Below are 22,184 nucleotides of genomic sequence, written 5' to 3' on the forward strand. Positions count from 1 at the left end.
GTTTGTGTGACAAGAGGAGAGGCGAGAGAGGAAGAGAAGGGAACTGTTAGGCTCGTTCATGTCAGTGCTTCTATAAGATAGGCAGACACCTGAGGTTTGGAACGAATGCAAGAGGTTGGTTGGGATTATTCTACAGTAGTAGATTCTGCCGAAAAGCAAGGGAATCAATCAGTCATATCCCCCAAACAGTCTCGCGCAACCACTCTCCGATCTCTCCCACACACGCGTTAGTATCACGATGCTGCGCAGGCTGTAGTTGTGTTGCTCCGGCACGAGAGGCTACGACACGGTCGAACCCATGGAGTTCATCTGGGACCAGTATCCACTTTACGCTTCCATCAGGAGAGGCACTGCCCGTGTTGGCCCAGCGTACTTCAAACCCAGACCTATGGCGCAGGCTCAGACCATCATCAGCCTTTTGGTCCATCTCGCCTTGCCCAGATTGGCCCCGCCCACAGATCTTCTCGGAAAGATCATCGGCATCCGGGTCAGGCACTCTCCATTTCTCATACTGCCCGTCGCCCCTCTTCACGCCGCCGTCCCGGACCAGACGACAGGCTAGCCGCCAGCTCTCGTGAGCCAACATGTCCAGCTCAGCCCCAACAAGACAAACATGCTGCGGAAGCCCACCACTTCTTCCTCCCTGTCCTCCTCTACCTGCACCACTAGCACCAGCCCCGTCCTCGTCAGTCCAAGTCGCGTATGCAGGACTCAGGAGCGGGTCTCTGAGATCGTGCCCGTACGGCGTGTACCCCCACACATACGCTTCGTGCGTGCTCGCCAGCGGGTCGACTGTCCCGTTTCGCGGCCACGGTAGCAGGTCAGCCCTGTAAGGCCTGTTTTGTGACTTCTCCGCTGCGGACCTCTCGAGGTCGAGGTAGCCCGAGATACTGACCGCCGCAGAGGGGAACACTGTATTCTTGCGCATGGCAAGCAGCTGGCTTAGGCCTAGGGCGAGATTCCCGCCGGCGTCGTAGCCAAGCACTGCAACTCTGCCTTTTCCTGTTGTACCTATAGAGGACGAGGACGACGACGTCCGATCGATGGGCAGACTCTCGTCGCTTAGAACAGCCAGGTATAGGGACTCCAGATCGTGCAGTGCAGCGGGGAACGGGGCGCGCGGGGCCTTGGAGTACGGCAGGCTTATGACAAGCATCTCCTGCGAGTCTGCAAACGCCCTGTTCCACTCATCGTCATCACGGGCTGCACCGAGGCAGAAGCCGCCGCCGTGGATCGAGAAGACGGTCGGGAGTGTTTGTGGGGACGTGAGGTCATAGGATACCGGGAAGAAGATGCTGTTGGTGGGTTTTCATTGAGGTCAGCCAGTCAGTCCGTCAGTCCGTCACGCGCCTCTGTCACGAGCGAGGGGAGAGAATGAGAGAGAAGCAAAGAGGTCACTGTACCGCACGCCGAAGCTCGGCCGCACCTCGTAGGCTTTCACAATGTTCGGTCCGCCACCCGGCGGGTAGAGCCATTCCCGCCATCCCTGGAACCATGTTGCTGTGCCCAACAGTCCCTGGAGGCCATAGACCTGCGCCGCAAGGCCGACCTTTTGTGTGAACGGCGGTGGATACCTGCTCTTCTTCTGCCTCTTTCGTTTTCTGTGCATGTGATCAAGAGAGCCATTGTCGTGCTGTGACTCTGTAGGCCTCCGGACGGCTTGGGATGCGTGGGTCGGTGGTGGACGGGTGAGTGTTGCGGCTGACATTGTGTTTACTGCTCGTCTGGGGCTGTTGTGGTGCAGGAAGGTGGAGGGTTATCTTCCTGTCGCTCTTCAGGTCGTCTTGCTTGACCAGGCATTGGACCGAGACAGGTCACGTCATGCCCGTTGTTGCGGTGGCGGTCGTACGAGGGAGATGAACTGCGAGATGAACAATTCCAAAGTCAGCAAGTCTGTCTACATTCGAGGATCGCCGTTTCTCTCTGTTGAATGGCAACGACTCACCCTCAGGTAGATATGGACGTAAAGCAGCGCGTAGACTGCATAGAGAAGCCTAGAGATCATATTGAAAATACAGAGGAGGAGAGAGTGATCTCCCCTTCTAAGCCGTCACTCAGTCCCCCACGAGTCCCGAAACTGCCCTGTGCGAGAAAGGGGCCAAGAAATCCAGACTTGTGCCGGCTGAAACGTGTAGTGACTGATGAGTTCCTTGAGCCGTCATGCGTTGTAGGCAGCGGGAGTGTCGGAAGGGCGGGAGGGCCATCTCGTCACACGGCGTCGATCCGTAGGGCGTGCTCGCCGGCTGGGGCCTTGACGTGGGATCGACGGCTTCCAACAGTGGTGACTCGGATCAATGGGAAAGGGTGGGCGTTGAAGGTGACCTGGCGAGGCGGAGCTCGTCGACGTGTCTCGTTGTTTCCATTGTTCGAGCTTGGGACAGTTCGGAGGGGTTAAGAAACGGGATCATACCATCGCGGCCGAACTCGGTCCCGAGGCGCTGTTCTCTGCAGGAGCCTGTCTTGGGCATCTCGCGCTGAAGACACTTGCTCCCCACTCGATCGGGGCTAGTAAGAAAGCTACAGCGCATTCTAGGGCATGTTAAAGTCCCACTAGAACCATTGAGCAGGCCAGTATTTTCAAGGCTGCGGCGCAAGCACACATTCTTCATTCCAGGCGACACTTCACTCTAGTGTAACCTCCAAACAGAACAGCGCTCACATGAGACTTTGATTATCAAGGGGGCTAAATACTGAAGTGATACTGAAGTGCATAGTAACGTAACGGCCACTGCGGCGAAGCATCGGGTAGAGACGCCACGCTGCAACGCAACGCAACATGCGTAGACGGCTCGGTTTCGCAACACTTCTGCATGGTCCTGCCGTATAGTCTGCTGTGAGCTAATGCTGCCATCTTGCTTTCAGGTCAGAGGCAGTGCTCGCATTTTCCATCATGAAGTTGATTGCTTCTTCCTGTTCCCCAAGGAGGGATGGGGACTACAGCCGGGCTCTGATACTGACAACGGGCATATTGACTCCCTCCCACCGGGCTCGGTTCCGGGTTGCTCCACTCGGGGCCGGTTCGAGGCACGACGGTAGTCCGAGAACCGTTAGTGACTTGCCTAATGCCTGGAATGTGAGCTGCTAGAGACTTCCTTCCCCCTCCGGCCTCCTTCACCTTTAACACCTCTTCGGTCACGATCGAGCATCTGAGAACTACTCCTCGTGCGTGACCTGCGGCGTCCTATGTAGATTGTGGAGGCGGAGGTGACCAAACCCAACGGCTGTATGCATGAGTGCGCTAACGCAGGACGACCTGCCGTTGCATCTCCGTCATGGTGGTACGCATTCGTATCGGCGGCGGTAGATGCCGGTTCTTTTATTTTAGTATGTTGTTATAATAAGCATCCTGTGATGATGCAAAACTGCAAAACAAAGGTGCTTGGCACGCCGTCGTGGTGACATCGTGCCAAATGCGTCGGAATCGTCCCTGGCGTTGGCGGCAGACGGTCAGACGAGGTGGGGGTCCAATAATGGACGTGTGTATCCGGAGAGTGGTGACGATTAACTGCTGTAGGTGTTACTGTCTATCGATGGGCCAGATGAGAGAGATGTGTGGGTCTGCACCAGCCTGGCACACACGCACACACACACACACACACACACACACAGAGAGAGAGAGAGAGAGAAATGACGACGACGGCGACGACGACGACAATGATGATGACAACGAGAGCCGATGGTATGCCGTGATAGTCCTGTGTGTAATATTCAGGACTGCCCATCTTTCCAAAAGGTGATTCATGATGATACATAACGCTCCACTCGGTTCATGGCGTTTCCTCGTATGCAGGGTCTTCCAAGAACGTCGCCCAATGTGCCTAGATCGGGTGATTGGCGTAGTGAGACGCACATCGCAGCGGCCCGATGCCACAACTTGTGGTCAGTAATCGCAAAGCCCGAGTCCGTATCAGGAGAAAGTCTCTGGAACCTTTGCTTCAATGGAATTGATCTGAGAAGCCCAAGCCCTAGAGGCGATGGTAAGTGCCCCTCGGGTGTCAGATTGCTCTTTACGACACAAGCTTACTGGGGCGTGATTCGCAGGGTATCACTCGCGTGAGGTTCAAATCACGAGGGACAGAGGCAGACGGGTCCAGACGGTTGCCAGGGCCGCCACTAACATGGCCACCCTCCGAATACCAGCAGTGAGAGGGCCTGGCGACATAGCGGGACAGCCCGGCGGGGACGACGTGGAGATGCTATTCTACGTGCTTGGCCCGCTCTCCCCTCGTTCGTTCTGGTCCCGGGCTATCTCGACATCAAGTCACCCTCAGATGCGGATCACGTATATGATCTGTTTAAGTTTGATAGGCCAGGACATCGGAACCGAAAGGAGACAAGAAGACCTCTGTGAAGGTTTCGCTGATGCGCGCACTGCTAGCGTAGAGATGCCCAGATCCTTCGACAGCCTTAGATCCTGCGTCTGCAGGAACCACGATCCATGGATCATGGGAGGGCTTGACTTTGCTAAGGAGGAGCCGCAGCTGCCCCGCCGTGCGACGAGATCCATGTCCAGACCAACTTCGGCTGTCTACCTGACCGGGGACCGAGGCTTGCCTGAGACTCAACCGGCCTTACGCCTTGTTGATGATGACTTCCACGCGCCCTCGACAACAGATTCAGCCAACGGCAAGGAAGGGATGCATGCCAACGTGGCGAACTTCTTCCTCCTCCTTGCACAGCGAAATGAGGCATGCTTAGGCCTTGCTAGGTGGTCTTTTGACAAATTAGCCTTGCTGCCTGGCCTCCCCTGTTGGACCACGAGGTGATGCTCTATACTACCGATGGTGAGCGCGGGGGCGACTTTGAAGAAGAAAGGAATGCTCCATCTGCGGTTCCGAGAGCTGTTCACTGCCCCGAAATTGTCCGTGAACATCTGCAGAAAGGGGTGGTTGGATTTCGTTCCTTTTACGGTCTTATTCTTGTCCCATCTCGAGTGTGACATCAGGACCAGCAGCCTGGTAAAGTTAATACAGCCTGCAGCGCGCTAGAATCACCACCCTTTCCCCCTTCCGCCCTACGCTGCACGCTGGGTCAAGATTATGCATCTCTTATTGGCAAGGCAGATAGGGACCTTCTGGTGCTCTGATGGCCTGAACTCGCCTAGCTTCAGCACTGGGCTACAAATTTACTCATTCAGTCAGCATACAGCATAAGCCCATGATCAGTCGCCGTCCGCACCAAGAAGTTGACCGAAATAAGGGCTGCGAAACGGCGACGAGGAGGTCTTGCCCGTCTTTCCCCGCTGCGTCCCTCGTTTCGATTGCTCACAGGTGGCAAGGTGGCTCACTGAACTGACACAGACTGCGGATATGCCGTCATCTCGCCGAACGAGAATCCAGATATAGCCAGGGGGATTCATGAGATCCGCAGGGCTGACTGAGGGCGGTCGCGGCTGTGTAGATGAGTATTTGGTATGGTAAGTCTTCTTTTGGTGACACTGTCTCAATGTCGTGCATTCCTGAGCATCAGTCTTGAGTCAGACACGGGAGAGGAATCGACGAGAGGGAGTGTCCGTTGATTGTGAGTGGAGTAATCTTTTCCTTGTTTTGTGGTTTCTTTTTCCCCCTCTCAAAATCTGACATTTGTGATAGGAATAGAACCTGTGGGGGGGATTGGTGTGATGAGAAGTGATGGCAACAACGGCCAAGGATCGAGGAGGATTGTTTCCTGTGAGAACACAATCAAGGACACCCCTGCAGACAGAACACTCAAGGTACAGTGATGGGCAGGTGGGGTACCTAGGTACTAAGCCCAAGCCCAAAAGCCCACGTTCCCCGCAGAAGCTTGGGTGGGCGACCCGGAAGATGATTGGCTCAGTTCACTGCATTTGCCGCGGAAGGTGCTCTGGGAGCGCCTAATTATGGTGGTCACAGCCGATCACCACAGCACTGCGCAGTACCATAGTAAGTAAGTAAGAGCTACCACCATGAGATGTATGTCTCAGGAAGGACCGACTCTACCATGGTACCTACTGTACTATGGTATTACGGTGATCGTACCTACATGCTATAGCACATTCTACCGTACGCACAGCAGGTCTTCTCAGGGCTCAGCTCCGGCACTGCGGGCCCACCTGCAGCACATGCTTCCCTATGCTTCTTCAACTTGTTCCATCAAGCTTCCATCGATGCCTGCACCACACCATCATTTGCAACTTTTCTTGGATGGCGAGCTAATATCCATGTTCTCACACATACTATTGACATGTACAGCACGAACCATCAATCACATGCCCAATTATCAGTTTGATGTGTCACCAGGGCCCTTATGAAGACCACAATGAACAGCCAACCGGTCTCGGATAAACCACCCACCACGTTCTTCATACAGAGCTGTATAGGCATCAGCGTCCCTCAGACCCTTCTAAATAGTCTCTGTGAGATCAGACAGCTCCATCAAACGATTGCTGAAACCCCCTTTGATGATGCTCTGCGGCCAACAGAACTGGCCTGGAATAGGCTCTATCTCCGGTGTCGACTCATTCCTCCCCCCCCCAGATGGAATCCGGCTGACAAGCGACAGCAACCCTGGAGGGCAACCGAGTCCACTTTTCGGCCCCCAAATGGATACCATAGTACCATAGTACTCGAGGGCCCCGGCAAGCATGATAGGTCGACCAAGTACCCTGCGCCACACGCGGTTGGTACATCTCGGCGTGTCAGCAAAAAAGAAAGATGGGTGGACGGCGATCGGCCGTGCCGCACGCACACAAAGTGACCACGATGGCCGCGGGCAATGAACGGTCAGCCAGCTCATCTGCTGTTCGGTTACGATCACAGAAGTGAGGTGCATCAAACGAACGATCTGGAGAGCATAAGCCAGGGGGTCAAGACGAATTGTGAGCCCGACAGATCAAGAAATATTGATCATCTGAAAATGAATGGAGATGGATAACCAGCAAGCACACCACCGCACAGGGCACAGGACCGAGGGGGGAAAGAGAGAGAGGGCACATCCGAGGGCTGCCCACAATTTGTCCGCCGTGGAGTGCCGTGGCGTCCACACTTCCATTTCATCTCATGTCCACAATCTCACCCAGCTCACCCACAGACTCGCCCACTTGGTGTCCCCCCCCCCCCCCACATACACCCTGGTGCCTGTTTACCAACAGCATTGGTCTTCGCTCTCGACCTAAACTTGCCAGGCTCGAGCCCTAGCCATTAACCCACTACAGCTCATGGTCTGCCGGTGCCGTCTCCCAACGGCCCGCTGCGTGATCGCCTTAAGTCCACTCCCGGTTCTTAGAGACTCGGGATCAACCTAGTTGGTTGTTATGGGTTATGCTTCAACCGCAGCAGATTGACATCAATATTGAATCTTGAGCTGCCAGGGAGAAACTATTGCTGCTGTTCGGCCACGATGTCAGTCTAGGCTCTGAACTGGAAACTCCGGTGCAGCACCAGCTCATCTCGCCTTGGCCCTCTTCTTGCCTCGCTGCGGAACAAGCAGGGTACTACCACGGTTTGTCTTTTGTCGCTGGGGGTACCGTCGCAGTTGTCGGTCTCCTCTTGGTGTCTGTCAGCCGCTGCGACCGAGCCACTCGCTCGGCACCACCCTGCGTACAGTATGGCCGGTGAATGCTGTCGTAGGTGGTGCCTGATTTGTACCATTCCTACAGCCAGCCACCACAGGGTGACATCTGGCTTTTTAGGATCCACACTCACCTGAACATTTATGTTGCACATCCATGCTCATCTGCACCCAAGGACGGGGCAGATCCTTTTCCATATCAATGTTCCTGCACCTGCGGCCAGGCTCTCTGTTCGTCTTTTTTGCGCCCTTGGAATCCTTTTCCTCGCCCCCCCCCCCCCCCCCCCCAAATTCTCTCTTCTTTCTAGGTCTCTGACCTTTCCCTGGCCTTCGTCATCTGTCAGTGCTTGTCAGCTGCTGCATGGTAATTCTCTTGTCACTACCTTTTTCTTCCGATACACTCCGGGAATTCGACAGCCTTGACCTGACTTGACCGGAAGCACACCTTCTCTCACTCTCTCATCGTGACTCCTCACTGCATGAGCTCGCCCTTCCTCATGCTCGCTCCAACGGCGGACAACGCTCTTCCCGCGGCCTTTCATTTCGATTTCTGCCTTGCCATTACGATACTCTCTCCGTCTTTTCATTTCTAATCCATTCGACTGCGGCGTAGACGTCTTGTACCGATTCAGAGATACCCAGCCTGTGCACTCTACTCCCATAGACCTGCTCTTCTATTATTATGACCTGCCGACCAAACCGACGACAAGAGTCTCCCATAGTCTCACCTTGACTTACCTGAGTCTCGACATCAACGCGCTGTCCGTCGACAGTGCGCCGATCTCAACCCCTCTATCTTTGCGTGCGCGCGCCGCTCACATGCACTGGTAACCCTGTACATTTCGAACCGCTCCACATCAATCTCCTAGTGGCCCCTCCAGCATGGCCCAGGACACCACCAGACTCGAGAGAGTCTCTGTCCCTCAGAACGCCGCGAGTTCCGGTAGCCAACAAAAAAGCGGCCGGCCGAGTACGATAGAGGATCGTATTCTCGATTCCTTCGCCAGCTCCCTGTCATTGTCTCCCGAACGGCTCCGTGAGTCCCTGTCTGCAGATCGGCATGAGAACCAGCGTTCAGGAGACTCCGGCGCAAGCGATATGCCTCTGGCAAACATAGATGGCCTCACTATTCAGACCAAGGTGTTGGCCGGCTCCAGGACGCTCGCAGATGTAGAAACCAAGGTCGTGCCGCCGTCTGCGCATTCTATGGCTGCTGAAGTCGTTGATATGGAGTCCTACGAGACGGAGTCTGATGCGACCGAGGAATACCACGATGCGCATACCAATGAGGAGGACCATGACAGTTCTTCCGAGGACGACTTCGACATGCGGTCTGCTTCTATCATGATTGCGCCCGAAAAGATCCACAGGGCGAGTCGCATGGACTCCATACGGCTCAGGGCTGGAAATCAAGACTTCGACAAGCATGTGCGCATGCCGAGCGTGGACGATCCGCCGCCGCCAATGCCGACGAATTCTTTCGAGAAGCCTGGAGAGGTGGAACTTTTTTTGGGCTCAGAAAAGTCCGTGTCTAAAGTTGTCATCATCAGGCCACGAGCTGGGCTCTTCGAGGAGAAACTGGTCGCCTGCCTGACCCTCACCAGCATATCCCCAAATGGGGTTGATCCTTCCAAGGTCGATCTGATCCAGCCAGCACAGATGTTCTTCGCAGGCACGCAGATTGCAACGCTGAAGCAGAACCTCAAGGACACCAAGCTTGTCGACGACAAGGCTATACCAGAGGTATGGATTCCGTTGGATAATATGCCTACTGTACCAGAGACGGACGATATCGACCGGAGAAAGCTCCGGACTTGGGTTCAAAACGCGAATTCCGACATATACGAGCGGGTGATGGGGATTGCGACGGACCAGACTTTGCAGCAGCCAGCTAGCGAGATGGAGAGGGAGGTTCAGAAACTTGTGGCGCGGGTACTGCACGTTCCTCAGGAGCAAGTGAGCATGAGCTTCACATTCGCATCGTTAGGTGGGGATGAGGCTACGGCTATGGCCCTTGTCACAAATGCACGTGTTGAGTCGATCTTTCTGGAGAGCCACGAAATCCTGCAACACAACAATACACTTGCACACCTCGCGGCTTTGGCTACCCAGCGGGGTGGGCTTGCACACAAATGGACCGCGGACCAGGAAAACAAGGCTGCTGAGGGCAATACGAGCCCGACCTCGACTCACTTCGACCTCTCACCGATGCAGAAGCTCTACTTCAACACCAAGATGGGTGGTGACCTGACGCTACGCGACTCGGGCGAGGGGAATTACAGGTTTAACACGTCGCTGCTTTTCCGCGTCGCCAAGGGATACAGCGTCTACGATATTTCTGCAGCCACGGATGCCGTCGTGGGACATCACGCAATGCTTCGCGCCCGATTTGTCAACGTCCAGGGCGAGTGGATGCAGCACATACTGCCCAAGGTCGAGGGCTCGTACTCTTTCATGCATTACACCATCAGCACTAATCAGCAGGTCGAGTCCGTTGTTCAGAACACCCAGGCATCCATCAACGTCGAAGAGGGACCCGTTTTCGCCGTGGCTCACTTCCAGACCACGGATGGCCACCAGATGATCTACGTTGCCGCTCATCACCTCGTTGTGGATGTGGCGTCGTGGCGACTGATCATTCAAGATATGGACGAGTTATTACAACATGGTAGCCTCTCATCGCAAAGGGCCATGCCGTTCCAGAAGTGGGCCGAGCTGCAGAAGCTGGACGCGCAGATGCCATCCGGTGGGCTTCCCTTCGAGTTGAGTCCTGGGGATCTGGATTATTGGGGGCTGTTGGACACACCGAATACCTATGCAGACGCCAACGAGGCGAGTTTCTCGTTATCCGAGGAGCTGACATCCATCTTGGAGACCACGTGCAATCAGGTGCTGAGGACGGAGTCGGTTGACATTTATATCGCTGCACTGCTTCTTTCCTTTGCCCAGACGTTTCCAGAAAGACAGATACCGGATGTCTGGAACCAAGAGCATGGTCGGGGCCTGTGGAACAACGAGATCGACATTTCTGAGACGGTCGGATGGTTCACATCCCTCTGCCCCCTCAACCAACAAATCAATGCCAGCAGCGACTTTGTCGACGTGCTCCGCCGATTGAAGGATACTCGACGGGCAATACCTCACCGAGGTGCTCACTACTTCGCCAGCAAGTTCTACTCGAATGATGATGGGAACACAGACATGATGAACTCAGCACGGCCTCCGTCACCCAATACTCTCCAGATTGCGACTCGTGACTGGCCCATCGAGATACTTTTTAGCTATGCTGGAAATATTCAAAACATTGGCAGGGAGAATGGCGTCCTCGAGCAGATTGCCCTTCCAGGACGCACACTCGACTCTAGAATTTCCGACATTGGACCTGCGGTAGGCCGAATTTCTCTGTTCGAGGTCAACACGACGATCGACCAAGGGTCGGCCAGGATCAAGTTTCTTTACAATCGACATAGCCGGCATCTAAATCTGATCAAGTCCTGGATCAGCAACTACGAGCACCTGCTTCTCGAGGCCATCGGCCGTTTACGATTTGCTGATCCCGAGTTGACCCTGGCTGATATTCCACAGCTCTGGGCTACTGGTGTCACGTATGAGGGACTGGCTACGCTGAACAAGACTGTGGTAAGCGAATTGGGACTAAGTGGCGTTCACGAAGTCGAGGCTGTCTATCCAGTCACTCCCGTACAGCAGAGTATTCTGGTCAGCCAGGCCAAATCACTTCAGTTTCCTGCCGGCTGCGGAAGGAGACATGGCGAGGAGAACGGCTTTCAGTATATGCCACAGCCGAGCAACCCCGGAAATATGAATGCTTGTCATATTCACGTCATGTACGAGTTCGCAAGTCCAAACGGCGCTCCTGTGGATCTGGCTCGGGTGGTCTCTGCATGGGATCAAGTCGTCGCCCATCACTCAGCACTCAGGACCGTCTTTATCGAGAGCATTGCAGAAGAGGGCTTATTCAACGCTGTCGTCTTGAAACGGTGGGCCCCGAATATGTTGTTCCTCGATGCAACACCTAGCGAAGATCCGATCGACACGCTGAACAATCTCCCTCCGCTCACTGCTTACCCGGCGGTGAAGAGCGTGCCCAGACACAGGCTGACGGTCTGCCACTCCCCCATGAAGACAGTTGTAAAGCTGGACGTGTCAGCTGCCTTATGCGACATGATGAGCGTTAATGGGATGGTTGCAGATCTGAGGAGAGGGTACGCCACGGGCAGGGCCATTCCAGTCACCAGTGGGGAGGCAGCCGTCTTCTCGTACTCTGGGTACGTCGACATCATGCGCGGATTAGACCGAGACAGAAGTATCGCCTGGTGGAAAGAAACTTTAGGAGAGGTCACTCAGCCGTGCCTCTTTCCAAGACTGGACTTCTACTACGGAGGCGACAACAAGGACCCAAGCAGGCCAAAGCAATACGCCAGTCTCCATACTGAGATTACCGATGTTCTTTTTCAGAAGGTTGCGGAGTTCTGCCGAGCCCAGAAGACTACGATAGGCACAGTGCTGAGGCTAGCTTGGGGATTGGTGCTGCGCGCTGTCACCGGGAGCAGTGACGTGTGTTTTGGCTACAGAGCCCCTGGACGGTCTGCAACACTCGAAGGCATGAGGTCCGCTGTTGGATGTTTCGCAAATACGATTCCAGTGTCCTTTGACTTGTCTCCGTTCAAACCATTGGCCATCCTTCTCAGGCAGGTCGAGGATGGTTACAATGCCGCTCTACCACACCAGCATATCACCATGGCAGAGATCAGACATGCCCTGTGCGACGGCAAGAAGGGGGCTGGTCTCGATGTACAGCTCTTCAACACGTGTTTTGCTTTCACTGAGGAGCCCGCTGACCTGCACAGCCGCTTCACGCAGCCTACGACCTTGGAGCTGCGGAACGTGATGAACCACGAAACGACCGACTACGACCTTACAATCAATACGCGTTTTAGCAACGCCACAGGTCGGTTGGTTGTTGATATTGGCCACTCGATCCTCTCGGAGACGCAGGCTCAGAACATTACGAATACATTTGCACGTGCGGTCATCGCCATACTTCAGTGTGCTTCGCCTGCAGCACATATTGGATCTCTCGATCTGTTCTCGGACCGCGACTACGCTCAGATTGTGGAATGGACCAACCCATCGGACAGGGATACCCAGCAGCAGAGGACTCTGTTGCACGAGCTCGTCTTTGCGCAGAGCATCACGCGGCCAGACTGCAAAGCGGTTTGCGCTCATGACGGTGACCTCACATATCTGCAGATCGAGGTTCTTGCCCACCGACTGGCGCACGTTCTGCTCGAAGCGGGTGTCGTTCCTAAAGGCAATTCAAGGGCTGCAGTGCCAGTCATCCTCGACAAGTCCAAATGGGCACCAGTTGCCCTGCTCGCGATTCTAAAAGCCGGTGCTGCTTTTGTCCCGGTTGACGCAGACGAGATGGGCTTCGTCGCCAAGATTGCCGAGCATCTCGGGCCTGCAAGCAAGGTGGCTGTCGCCTGCGTAGCAGCGGCGGAGGCCCTGGACAATGCCGATAATGAAGTTCCCTCGTTCGATCGTGTAATCTGCCTTGACGATGCGCTCATGAAACGCCTGGAACGTGAGGCTCCCGTTCCTGGACAGCTGCTGCCGCCAAGTAAGCCCGAAGACGTGGCCTGCGTCTTCTTCACGCCAACCTCGTCACGTTCCGTCCGCGGCATCAGCTTCACGCATGCGTCGCTGTCGACTTGTTTCCTTGGTCAGGGTCCAGTGTGTGGTATCAACAACACGACTCGCGTGCTGCAGCTATCCAGCTTCAATGTTGATGTTGCCCTCTCTGAAGTGTTCACCACCCTCGTCAATGGCGGCGTAATGTGTATCCCGACGTCCAGAGACAGATACAGCGATTATACTGGATGTGTGACGCGTTTCAGTGCCACCTGGAGCTACATGACGCCCTTGCTTGCTCGCAAGCTGAATGTGGAAATGCTTCCTACGCTCAAGACGGTCTGCTTCCGAACGCGCGGCTTGGACGAAGACACTTATGAGCCGTGGAGAGGCCGGAAGAGGGTCGTGATGGCTTATGGAGCGCCGGATGTCTGCCCGCTTGGTATCTCTTTTCTCGAGATTCATGGACCTCACCATCTTCGCGCCATTGGTCGACCTATCGCAGGCTCTGCGTGGATTGTGTCTGGAGAAGACCACAGAAACCTGATGCCCGTCGGCGCAGTAGGCGAGATGGTCATTGAAGGTCCTACTCTGGGAAAAACTTTCCGCAAGAGTAGCCTTGCTACAGCAGGGGACGATGGCAAAGATGCACCCGACACTCCCACCAGCCCTGGCCACAAGACGCCTTTTGTGCGAGGACACCAGCATCAGAAGAGCATCAGCACCATCGCGACTGAGGATACTGGTCAGGGGAAGAAGAGATACTACAAGACAGGGCACAGCGTGCGGTATATCGAGGGCGGTCTGATGGAATACGTCTCGTCCAAGCGGGATGACCTGGAGATCAACGGCCGCGTTGTCAACTTGGCAGAGCTAGAGCAGCAGATCCGCCGTGCTCTGGGGCAGCGCGTCGATGTCATGGTCGAAGCGCTGGCCTTCAAGGGTGAACGTGGACGAAGCCCTACGCTTGCAGCCTTCCTTGAACTGGGCGGTGACGGGAGTACTGCGGCTCCGCATGCCCTAGATTTGGCTAACCTGGGCGATGAGGTGAAACAGCGTGTTCATATGGCCAAGAGGATCGTGGAAAAGGCTTTGTTTGGAATAGTGCCCGACTTTATCATCCCGAAGATTTTCATCCCTGTTCGACATCTTCCGACAACATACTCGCTCAAAGTAAACCGACGCAAGCTACAGAAGGTCATCAAGGGCCTGTCGCGCCAGCAGCTTCTCGAGCTTGCGACGGTTGAGAGCCCAGAGCAATTGTCGGACATCAATGCCTCGACTCCACTGCTGATGGGTGGGCTGGAGGCTAAGATCCGTGCCGTCTGGGCCCAAGTATTGAACCTCGACGAGAACAAAATTGCACTCAGTGACGGGTTCCTCAAGCTTGGCGGTGACGAAGTCTCAGCCGCCGAAGTGGTCGTCAGGTGCCGAAAGACGAAACTCCCTGCCAACATCTCTGACCTCATGCGCGACGTTCCACTTGGTGAAATCTGCCACACGAGCAATACTCTTGTTGGCCATCCAAATCAGTCTGCAGTTCAAACTGATGAGTTCTCACAAGCGCGAGGAGGGACTTTAGATAGAGCGTTGGACAGCGCGATCGAGTCTATTCAGCAGCAGCAGCAACATGAGCAACAACAACAACAGCTGCTGCCGCAGGAAGATATCCCAGCGAAACAGAATCTAGCCAATTCTGTCGCACTGGTCGCGCCAACACCTCAGGTCATCGACAGAAACTTTATCGAGGAAACACTTGCGCCAAAGCTCCTCCTGGAACCTGAAGTCGTCCGCGATGTCGCTGAAGCCACGTCCACACAAGTCCGCGCCATCGAGACGGCGATGCTGACGCAGGGTCGGCTGCGATCACAATCGACGTCGCCTCACGGGCCTGGTCTCGCTGATGTGTCCTACTTCGTGTTCCACTTCACTGCCGCCAGCTCGACGTCGTCTGTCTCTGCCCGCCGCATTGAGGAGGTCTGCCACATCCTCGCGTCCATCCATCCCATTCTCAGAACAGCTTTCATCGCGCATGTGGAAGGGCAGAACCGTAAGCTCTACCAGGTTGTGCTGAGAAACTACAAGGCCGACTTCAAGCACATTCCACGCGTGCAGAGCTGGCGCCTGGGTGCAACTCTGGAGAAGGAGATCAAGAGAGACCGCGAAGCCCTGCTTACCCAGTGCGATCTGTTCGCCAGCCCCATTACACGCTTCATCTTCCTGGACGCGGGTAAGACGTCTACGCTTGTACTCCGACTGTCCAGAGCCCAATATGATGACGTCTCTATTGCGCTCCTCGTCAAGGATTTGAGAAAGCTTTATGATGGTGGCCAGAATCCTCCACGTCGTCCTGGCTTCGCCGACTTTGTCCGTGAGGCTGCACTTGCTCATGTCGGTGGTGAGGCAGAACGCTACTGGCGAGGACTGCTGGAGCATGCAGTACCGACTCAGGTGGTGGCCCACACCAAGCCTCCCAAGCTGACCAGCTCGGTGCGTACGCTGCGCGAGTCGGTCTCGGTGAACACGGTCGCCATGGGCTCCCTTGGTATCTGCTTCGACACCGTGCTCAAGGCCGCGTGGGGTATGGTGCTTGCGACCTTCTCGGGGACGCCTGATGTCGTTTTTGGTGAGGTTGTCGAAGGCTGTCACTCTCGAATGCAACAAACCCTTGGTCCCTCGAGTGTGAACCGCGGTGGCGTGCTGGGTCCTACATCGACCATCCTACCAGTTCGCATCTGCTTTGCGGACAGCCCAACCAGCCCGCTGCACCTATTGAAGTGTGTGGCCAACCAGAGGACCGCGGGTATGCCGTACGAGAACCTAGGAATGCTAGACATCGTGGAAAAGTGCACACCGTGGCCATACTGGACACGTTTGAGCACCATTGTGCAACATCGGACTGATGCGGAGCTGCTTATGGACGGCAAGGCCAAGAGCTTCAAGCTGGGAGCTGCTCTGTGCAAGATCAACGTGATTGAGAGTGATGTGGTGGACATGCCGGATTTTCTGGTGCGAAGTCTCCTCAGAAACAAGCCAGCCATAGGTGCGACGGCCTCCAATGGAGCTGAGAAACAACAAGCCGCGAGTGCCCAGACGAGGTTAGAAGGTGACGAAGAGCTGGAGGTCTCGGTGTCTTTCTGCGAGCAGCGCGTCCCTGCCAACCTAGCGCAGGAGGTCCTGCACAAAGTCTGTGGTTTCGTGGGCCTGTTGACGGGCGTCAGCATCATGCAGTCTATCATACCGACGGCGGCGCAGTACTCGGCTCTCGCGAAGCAGATTCCACTCGCCAACAGCACGTACGCAGGCAACCCGGCTGCAGGACCTGCGGGCGTCACATTCAACAACCCGTTCGGCGGCGGCTCGATTAGAGTCAACTTCGCGCAGCTGGAGGCCAAAATGTCGCCGGACCAGATCACCACCATCCAGTCTACTATCGAGGATGCCTGGCGCAGCACGCTTGACCCAAGGACCCTGGGCGTACCAGAGGAGCATGTCACTTCTGCTGCCTTCTACGATCTCTGGGGCTCACTTGTCCCCGCCGCCCAGCTGGCTGACTTCATCACTGATGAGATCCCCATGAGGCTGGTCGGTGAGCTTTCGACGAACCTCTTCAGCAACAGCCTCGACGGCTTCTCGGTCACGATGGAGGAGATTGTTGACAACCCGACCATGCTTGACCAGTTTCAACTCATCGTCAGGAAGGCGTTCGGCGGCGAAGGGCGTGACAGACCCGGCGCCCTAAAGATGAGGAGCAATAGCCTAGCGAATTCAGTGCGGAAGAGTAGCAGCCTCACCAATGTGGCGGGGGCGAGCTCGATTCGCAGCAGCAGCCCGACCAACCTGACCAGTGTCAACCGCGCGGGCACCATCTCTATTCATGGTCCGTCCAAATTGGGCCACAACAGGACGAGAAGTGACTCGACCGGCGGGAACACAGCTGGCTCATCGAACGGGGACTCGCCTGCCATGGGCACGGCGCCTGTCTTCCCTGCACATCCTGCTGTTGCACCGCCCGTTAACAACCATCTAGCACAAGCATCTATACGGACTTTTGGGCCTCGGCACGCCCGGAGAGGCAGCGACGCAAGCAATGCTACCCACCACAGCATCACCACGACAACGACAGCTGTCACTGCACTTGACAGTGCCGGCCTGGCGCCGACGACAAGCGTCATGCACACCCCTCCCACGAGCGTCGGAAGCCCCGACCCTAGCGAGCTACCTGGTTCGGCCATTCACGCCTTCAAACGTTCCAACAGCATCCGTCGCGCTGAGGCGAGTCCCGAGTCGCCTGTTCTCGGCAACGTCAACCTCGCCACGAGCCCTCCTGTAGTGCAGGCCGGCTTCGTCGCAGCACGGAAGAAGTCCAACTTTGGGTTCGGAAGCAGCCTGCGACGCATGGCCAGCAACGCTCTCCGGCCTGGACTTCAAAATCACAGTCATGGCCACAGCCACAGCGCCTCGAGCGGGGCGAAGTCAGTTTCATCATCCTCAAACTCGTTACTGAAGCCACCAAAGTCTTCTGGTTCGGACTTGACAACGCACAAGGAGAAAGAGCTTGCTACAGCACCTCTGTCACCATGGGTGAGAGTGCAAAGCATGGCCCCCCAGCTACCACCCTTCTCCCCGTTCACGCCTGTTACGGACGATGACTTCAGCCTGAACGGGAGCGTCAACACATCATCCGACGGCCAGAGGACTGCTGCATCGCCTGACCCTTCTCAGGATAGGACCAGCCGGGGCACTTCGCCAGAGCTCGTCTTGCAACACAATAATGATGATGGTAAGGCTGACTTGGGCATGAGCATGGACGCGATCGCTCAGTCACCAAGAATATCCGGGACTCTGGTCCTTGATGACAATGGCGAGCTGTCTCGTGCGGTGTCGTCCGAGTCCCTGACAGAGGGCGCCAGTACCTCGCGGGGTGACAGCGCGGATGTGTCAGCTGAGAATACCGAGGACGATGAAGATGAAGACGAAGAAGACACACTCCGGGCGGATGAGGCGCAGAAGCTCCTCGCCAGCGCGAACATCCAGGCCCAAGGGGCCCGAGACGGCCCCGACGCACAGCAGAAGGCCACCAGCGAGCGGAATCAACAAAAGCATGAAGATATCCCGAGCCCGAGCCCAGTAACAGAGACATTCTACATGGAGGACGACGAGGGATCAGAGGAGGAAGATGGAGGCATGACGCAGTACGACTCCTTTGAAGAACTCGAGAGCGGGCCTGTGACTCCCAGGCAGGACGGCGACGGCACGAGGCCTGCCAGCACAGTCCGCTCGCCGGAAACACAGACACAGACATCATCACCACCTCGTCAGAAGAAGAGCGCAGGTCTACCTGGCTCTTCTTCCCCCAAACCTCAGCACTCTCCACGGTATAGTGTCTTCCCGCGCACCTCCACCCAGGCCTCCCCGCCCCAGTCTACACGTACCTCCACATCCACATCCGCCGTGAGACACACTGGACCACCCCCTGTGACACCTACCACGGCAGTATCGGCAGTACAAGCAAATCCCACAGCAACCGGCACGGATGTACAGGACTTTGCAACCCTCGAGGCCGCCGAGATGGACGACGTAGTCTCCCCGCTGACACCTGTGGAGCGGGCCATGCTGTACAAGCAGCAGGGCATGGGGCGTGGGCAGGGCAGGCTCGTCTCGGCTGGCAGGGTAGCGATGAACGTGAGCCCGCTGACGCCAGGCTCATATTTCCCACAGCAACAGCAGCAGCACCAGCAGCAGCAGCATGGGCCCTCTTTGGGTGGGTTTCACGCTATATGAACTACTTGTGATGTTTGATCGGGCTTCTTATTCTGTCTCTTTCTCTTTTTTTTTTCTTTTTTGGTTCTTCTTCTTCCTCTATCTTGCCCAAAGCATGCATACCATGAGCATTTCCCGGCGTTGTTGTCTGATTGGGGGGGGGGGGGGGGAGAAGGTTTGGGGTGGGCGCCGCTGGTTTATCTAATCTGGGATAATGAGGGTACAGGAATGTGTACCTATTCGGTCAAGACGTCTTTCAGTGTATGACTTGACGTTCGCGTGAGATTGCGTTTTTCTTCTTCTTTGGGTTGTCCTTTTCATCACGTTGAAAACGTTATCAAGACTTCATGTTATTATTTTGTCAATTTTTGGCTGTCACATCAAAATACCATTTATGTATGCATTACCACTATTTTTATGTTCCTTTTTCTCATGGCTTGAATTTATTATTCTTGGAGATTCTTTGCATCTAATTACATCTGCGCTTGGGTATCATATCATCATCAATGTGCTCATTTACAAGCCCTCCCTTCTCTTTGTCTTGGAAGAACCTCTAGTCATGCTCCAAGGATGGTCTGTACATCTAGGTATGTATGTATCCCGTATGTATAAAAAAAAAAAACTCAATAATGTTGAAAATCCCGTGGTGTAGTGACCGCTTGGCTTTTTGTCACCAGCATTCATCGGGTCGTGCCGGTGTCATCTGCTTCTGAAAGTTGTGCCTCTTGCAGCCGCGAAATGAGCAGCACAAGGTCATATGGGATGATCCCCTTGTTTGCTGGCGTTATGGCTGGTCAGGATATTTGTCTTTACGCCCTTTTCTAGGCATGGGCAGAGGATAATCCGGGGCAAGCATCTCATATTTAGTCGTTATGGTTTCACTTGGCCCTCACCTTCTATCGAGGCGAAATCTTGTCGTCGGCAGACGCTCATACTTTGTCTCCGCAGCACCACCACCACCGCCCCTGCGCCTCAGCCAGCGCGGGCGGAGGATGGCAACAGCAAGCAGGCACACCAACGACAAGGCGATGAAGATGCCGATAGGTGGCGAGGCCAGGCGCCCTGCCACCGCCGCTGGTGGGAACTTGAGTGCCGATTGCTGAGAAAAGAAGCCAGGGATGTCGGCCGGGGCGGGGACCTCGAGAGGCCCAGTGCCGAAGAGGAACTGCTCGTGGAGGACTCTGGTATAGGCGCGGGCGATCTGGAAATCGCCTAGGGCGTTGGGGTGGAGGCCGTCTGCGCCAGCGGGGCAAGCTTCGACATGGCCTGGAGAAGATGTGAAAAAGAAGGAGTAGTCACGTCGTCAGCTTTCTTGTTCTGTCTTGTTCCCTTGTTCTGATCCACTTTGGTTTTTTTTGGTTTTTTTTTTGTGGTCTAGAGGCTTTCTTTGGGCTTGGGGCTAGCTTACAGTCATAATCCTCGCTGACCTTGACAATGGTCACGGGGCTCTCAGGGGTCGACCACTCGCGGACCTTGATAGCCAGCATGGCATTGTACTCGTCCGTGGTGCCGGGGATGTCCTCGCGGCCCAGGACGAGCAGACGGTGGCTCACGTCGGCGATGAACAGCTTCACGTCGCGGCGGCCGAGGCGGGCCATGAAGACCAGCTTCTGCATGCTCTCGAGCAGGTCGTTGGCGTGGAGGGTCCACCAGGCAAAGTCGTTGAAGCCGAGGTGCAGGATGACGAGGTCGGGCTGGTAGGTCGCGACCTGCTGCTGCAGGGCGTCAACGACGAGCCAGGCGGGCCGGCCGTAGACGGCGAAGTGGCTGCTGCCGCCGCCGGGGGAGAAGGCTGGGTCGACCTGCGGGGCGTAGGTGCCCCAGGTGGCTAAGGTGGCGGTGTCGAGGTTCGTAGGGCCTATGGAGCTGGGGAGGGTGCCATTGTAGGGGCCGACATACTCGAGGGCTGGAGAGAGATGGTCGATGCTGGAGGAGGAGGAGGAAGAGGAAGACGACGACGACGACGACGACGATAGAGAGGTGAATTGATTGCTGCGGAACCACTCCCACAGGCGGTAGCGCCAGGTAAAGTCACCCTCTGCACCCTGAGTAATCGAATCACCGCACACGAGGATCTTGATTGTGTTCTGGGGAGGAGCAGGCACAGTGTTGGTATTGGTGCCTGTGACGTCGCCAGTGGAGACAGCGTCAGGACTCGAGCCTGGGATTAGAAGCTGAGCTGAGGAGAGAGAGAAGGAGGAGAAGAGGGCAAGAAACCCTACTATTATGGGTGGTGGCATCTTGACTTTGGTGTAGTTGTCTAAGATGACGACAACATCATGAGGCTCAGTTGGTTGTAGTGGAAGGTGATGGACAGTTGGAGGAGATGGAGGAAGGACGGTGTTACTTTGTTGTATTTACAGCAAGTGCAATTGGGTTTGGGGCTGCATCAAGTCAGGGTTGGGTTGCACGTGAATTGAGTGTCAAAGTTTCGAGGGGTTGAAACCTTAAAAGGGGGACGAATGGTTAGAGATAAGTAAGCAGTATGCATACATATATGCATATCAGATAATTACCCCCAATCTCATCCCAGCCAGAGCAGTATCATATGGTGTATCTGCTCGAAATCTCACTTCCAGTGTGGTAGAAGATCACTACTGGGCGGATCAGGCAGGTGAACAAGAGGCCTGTGGCATGGCGAGTGGAACGGCTACAGTAGGTGAGGTGGCTGGAAGGATCGCGGGGTTGCTGGGTTGCTGGGTGGTTCCGGTGCTTAGCGTACAGAGTCATAGCCCCCACTGTACATTGCCATAGTGGGCTTGCACTAGGCTACTGATAGTCACTCTTGGCAAACATGTTTATGCCTGAGTTCAGAGGCAAGCAAGTAACAGGCAGCCGCGTGCCAGCATGGGCCAGCGCCAAGCCCTCTTTTTGCCCCTTCTACGCATAACTTCCTATCGCTTACAATCCGACCCAATCGCTGTCGTCTTCGTTGTTCCTCTTTTTCCCTCCCCAGTGCTATCATCCTCCCGATACTGGCAGCAAGCCCAGCAGGGGTTCCTGAGTGGATGATCTACGAGGATCAGATTGTGGCCGTTGTCGTTGACGCCATCCTCGTACGACCCCTCCAGCGCTTTTCTTTCTTGTTCTTCTGGCCGTTGTTGCTAGTTTTCTTCGGCCCTGAATTCCTCCACGGCCCAACTCTTTCATGTCAGCACTTGTCCCTTTTACGTTCTTCACCGGAGCATGTGATAGTCTTGGCCAATGCCACCCACCACCCCCATGGCCCTCGCGCCATC

At 55.6% G+C, this 22,184-nt stretch overlaps 4 protein-coding genes across 4 annotated transcripts; 2 read left to right on the forward strand and 2 right to left on the reverse strand.

Annotated features, from left to right (window-relative positions):
* Nucleotides 1–98: 98 nt before the first annotated feature.
* On the reverse strand, nt 99–1,708 carry M406DRAFT_289845 (alpha/beta-hydrolase; the record flags this gene model as incomplete). The annotated part of the gene is made up of 3 exons (XM_040918872.1): nt 99–992; nt 1,032–1,295; nt 1,404–1,708. 3 exons carry the CDS (start codon nt 1,706–1,708, stop codon nt 173–175), a joined length of 1,389 nt encoding a protein of 462 aa, XP_040776590.1. The 3' UTR covers nt 99–172.
* A 1,919-nt stretch (nt 1,709–3,627) lies between these two features.
* On the forward strand, nt 3,628–4,766 carry M406DRAFT_68054 (uncharacterized protein; the record flags this gene model as incomplete). The annotated part of the gene is made up of 3 exons (XM_040925129.1): nt 3,628–3,679; nt 3,885–3,977; nt 4,042–4,766. The coding sequence occupies 3 exons, from the start codon at nt 3,628–3,630 to the stop codon at nt 4,764–4,766; spliced, it is 870 nt and encodes a 289-aa protein (XP_040776591.1).
* A 4,228-nt stretch (nt 4,767–8,994) lies between these two features.
* Nucleotides 8,995–16,887, forward strand: M406DRAFT_37891 (uncharacterized protein; the record flags this gene model as incomplete). Its single annotated transcript, XM_040924039.1, has 6 exons — nt 8,995–11,270; nt 11,337–13,795; nt 13,880–14,721; nt 14,791–16,225; nt 16,286–16,512; nt 16,573–16,887. Coding segments are annotated over 6 exons (7,554 nt in total), but the record flags the coding sequence as incomplete, so codon positions are not given.
* A 3,190-nt stretch (nt 16,888–20,077) lies between these two features.
* Nucleotides 20,078–21,077, reverse strand: M406DRAFT_230939 (SGNH hydrolase; the record flags this gene model as incomplete). Its single annotated transcript, XM_040915853.1, has 3 exons — nt 20,078–20,211; nt 20,354–20,871; nt 20,917–21,077. Coding segments are annotated over 3 exons (813 nt in total), but the record flags the coding sequence as incomplete, so codon positions are not given.
* Between the last annotated feature and the right edge of the window lie 1,107 nt (nt 21,078–22,184).

This window comes from Cryphonectria parasitica (assembly GCF_011745365.1).
Source record: "Cryphonectria parasitica EP155 unplaced genomic scaffold M406scaffold_4, whole genome shotgun sequence".
Classification (NCBI taxonomy): Eukaryota; Fungi; Ascomycota; class Sordariomycetes; order Diaporthales; family Cryphonectriaceae; genus Cryphonectria; species Cryphonectria parasitica.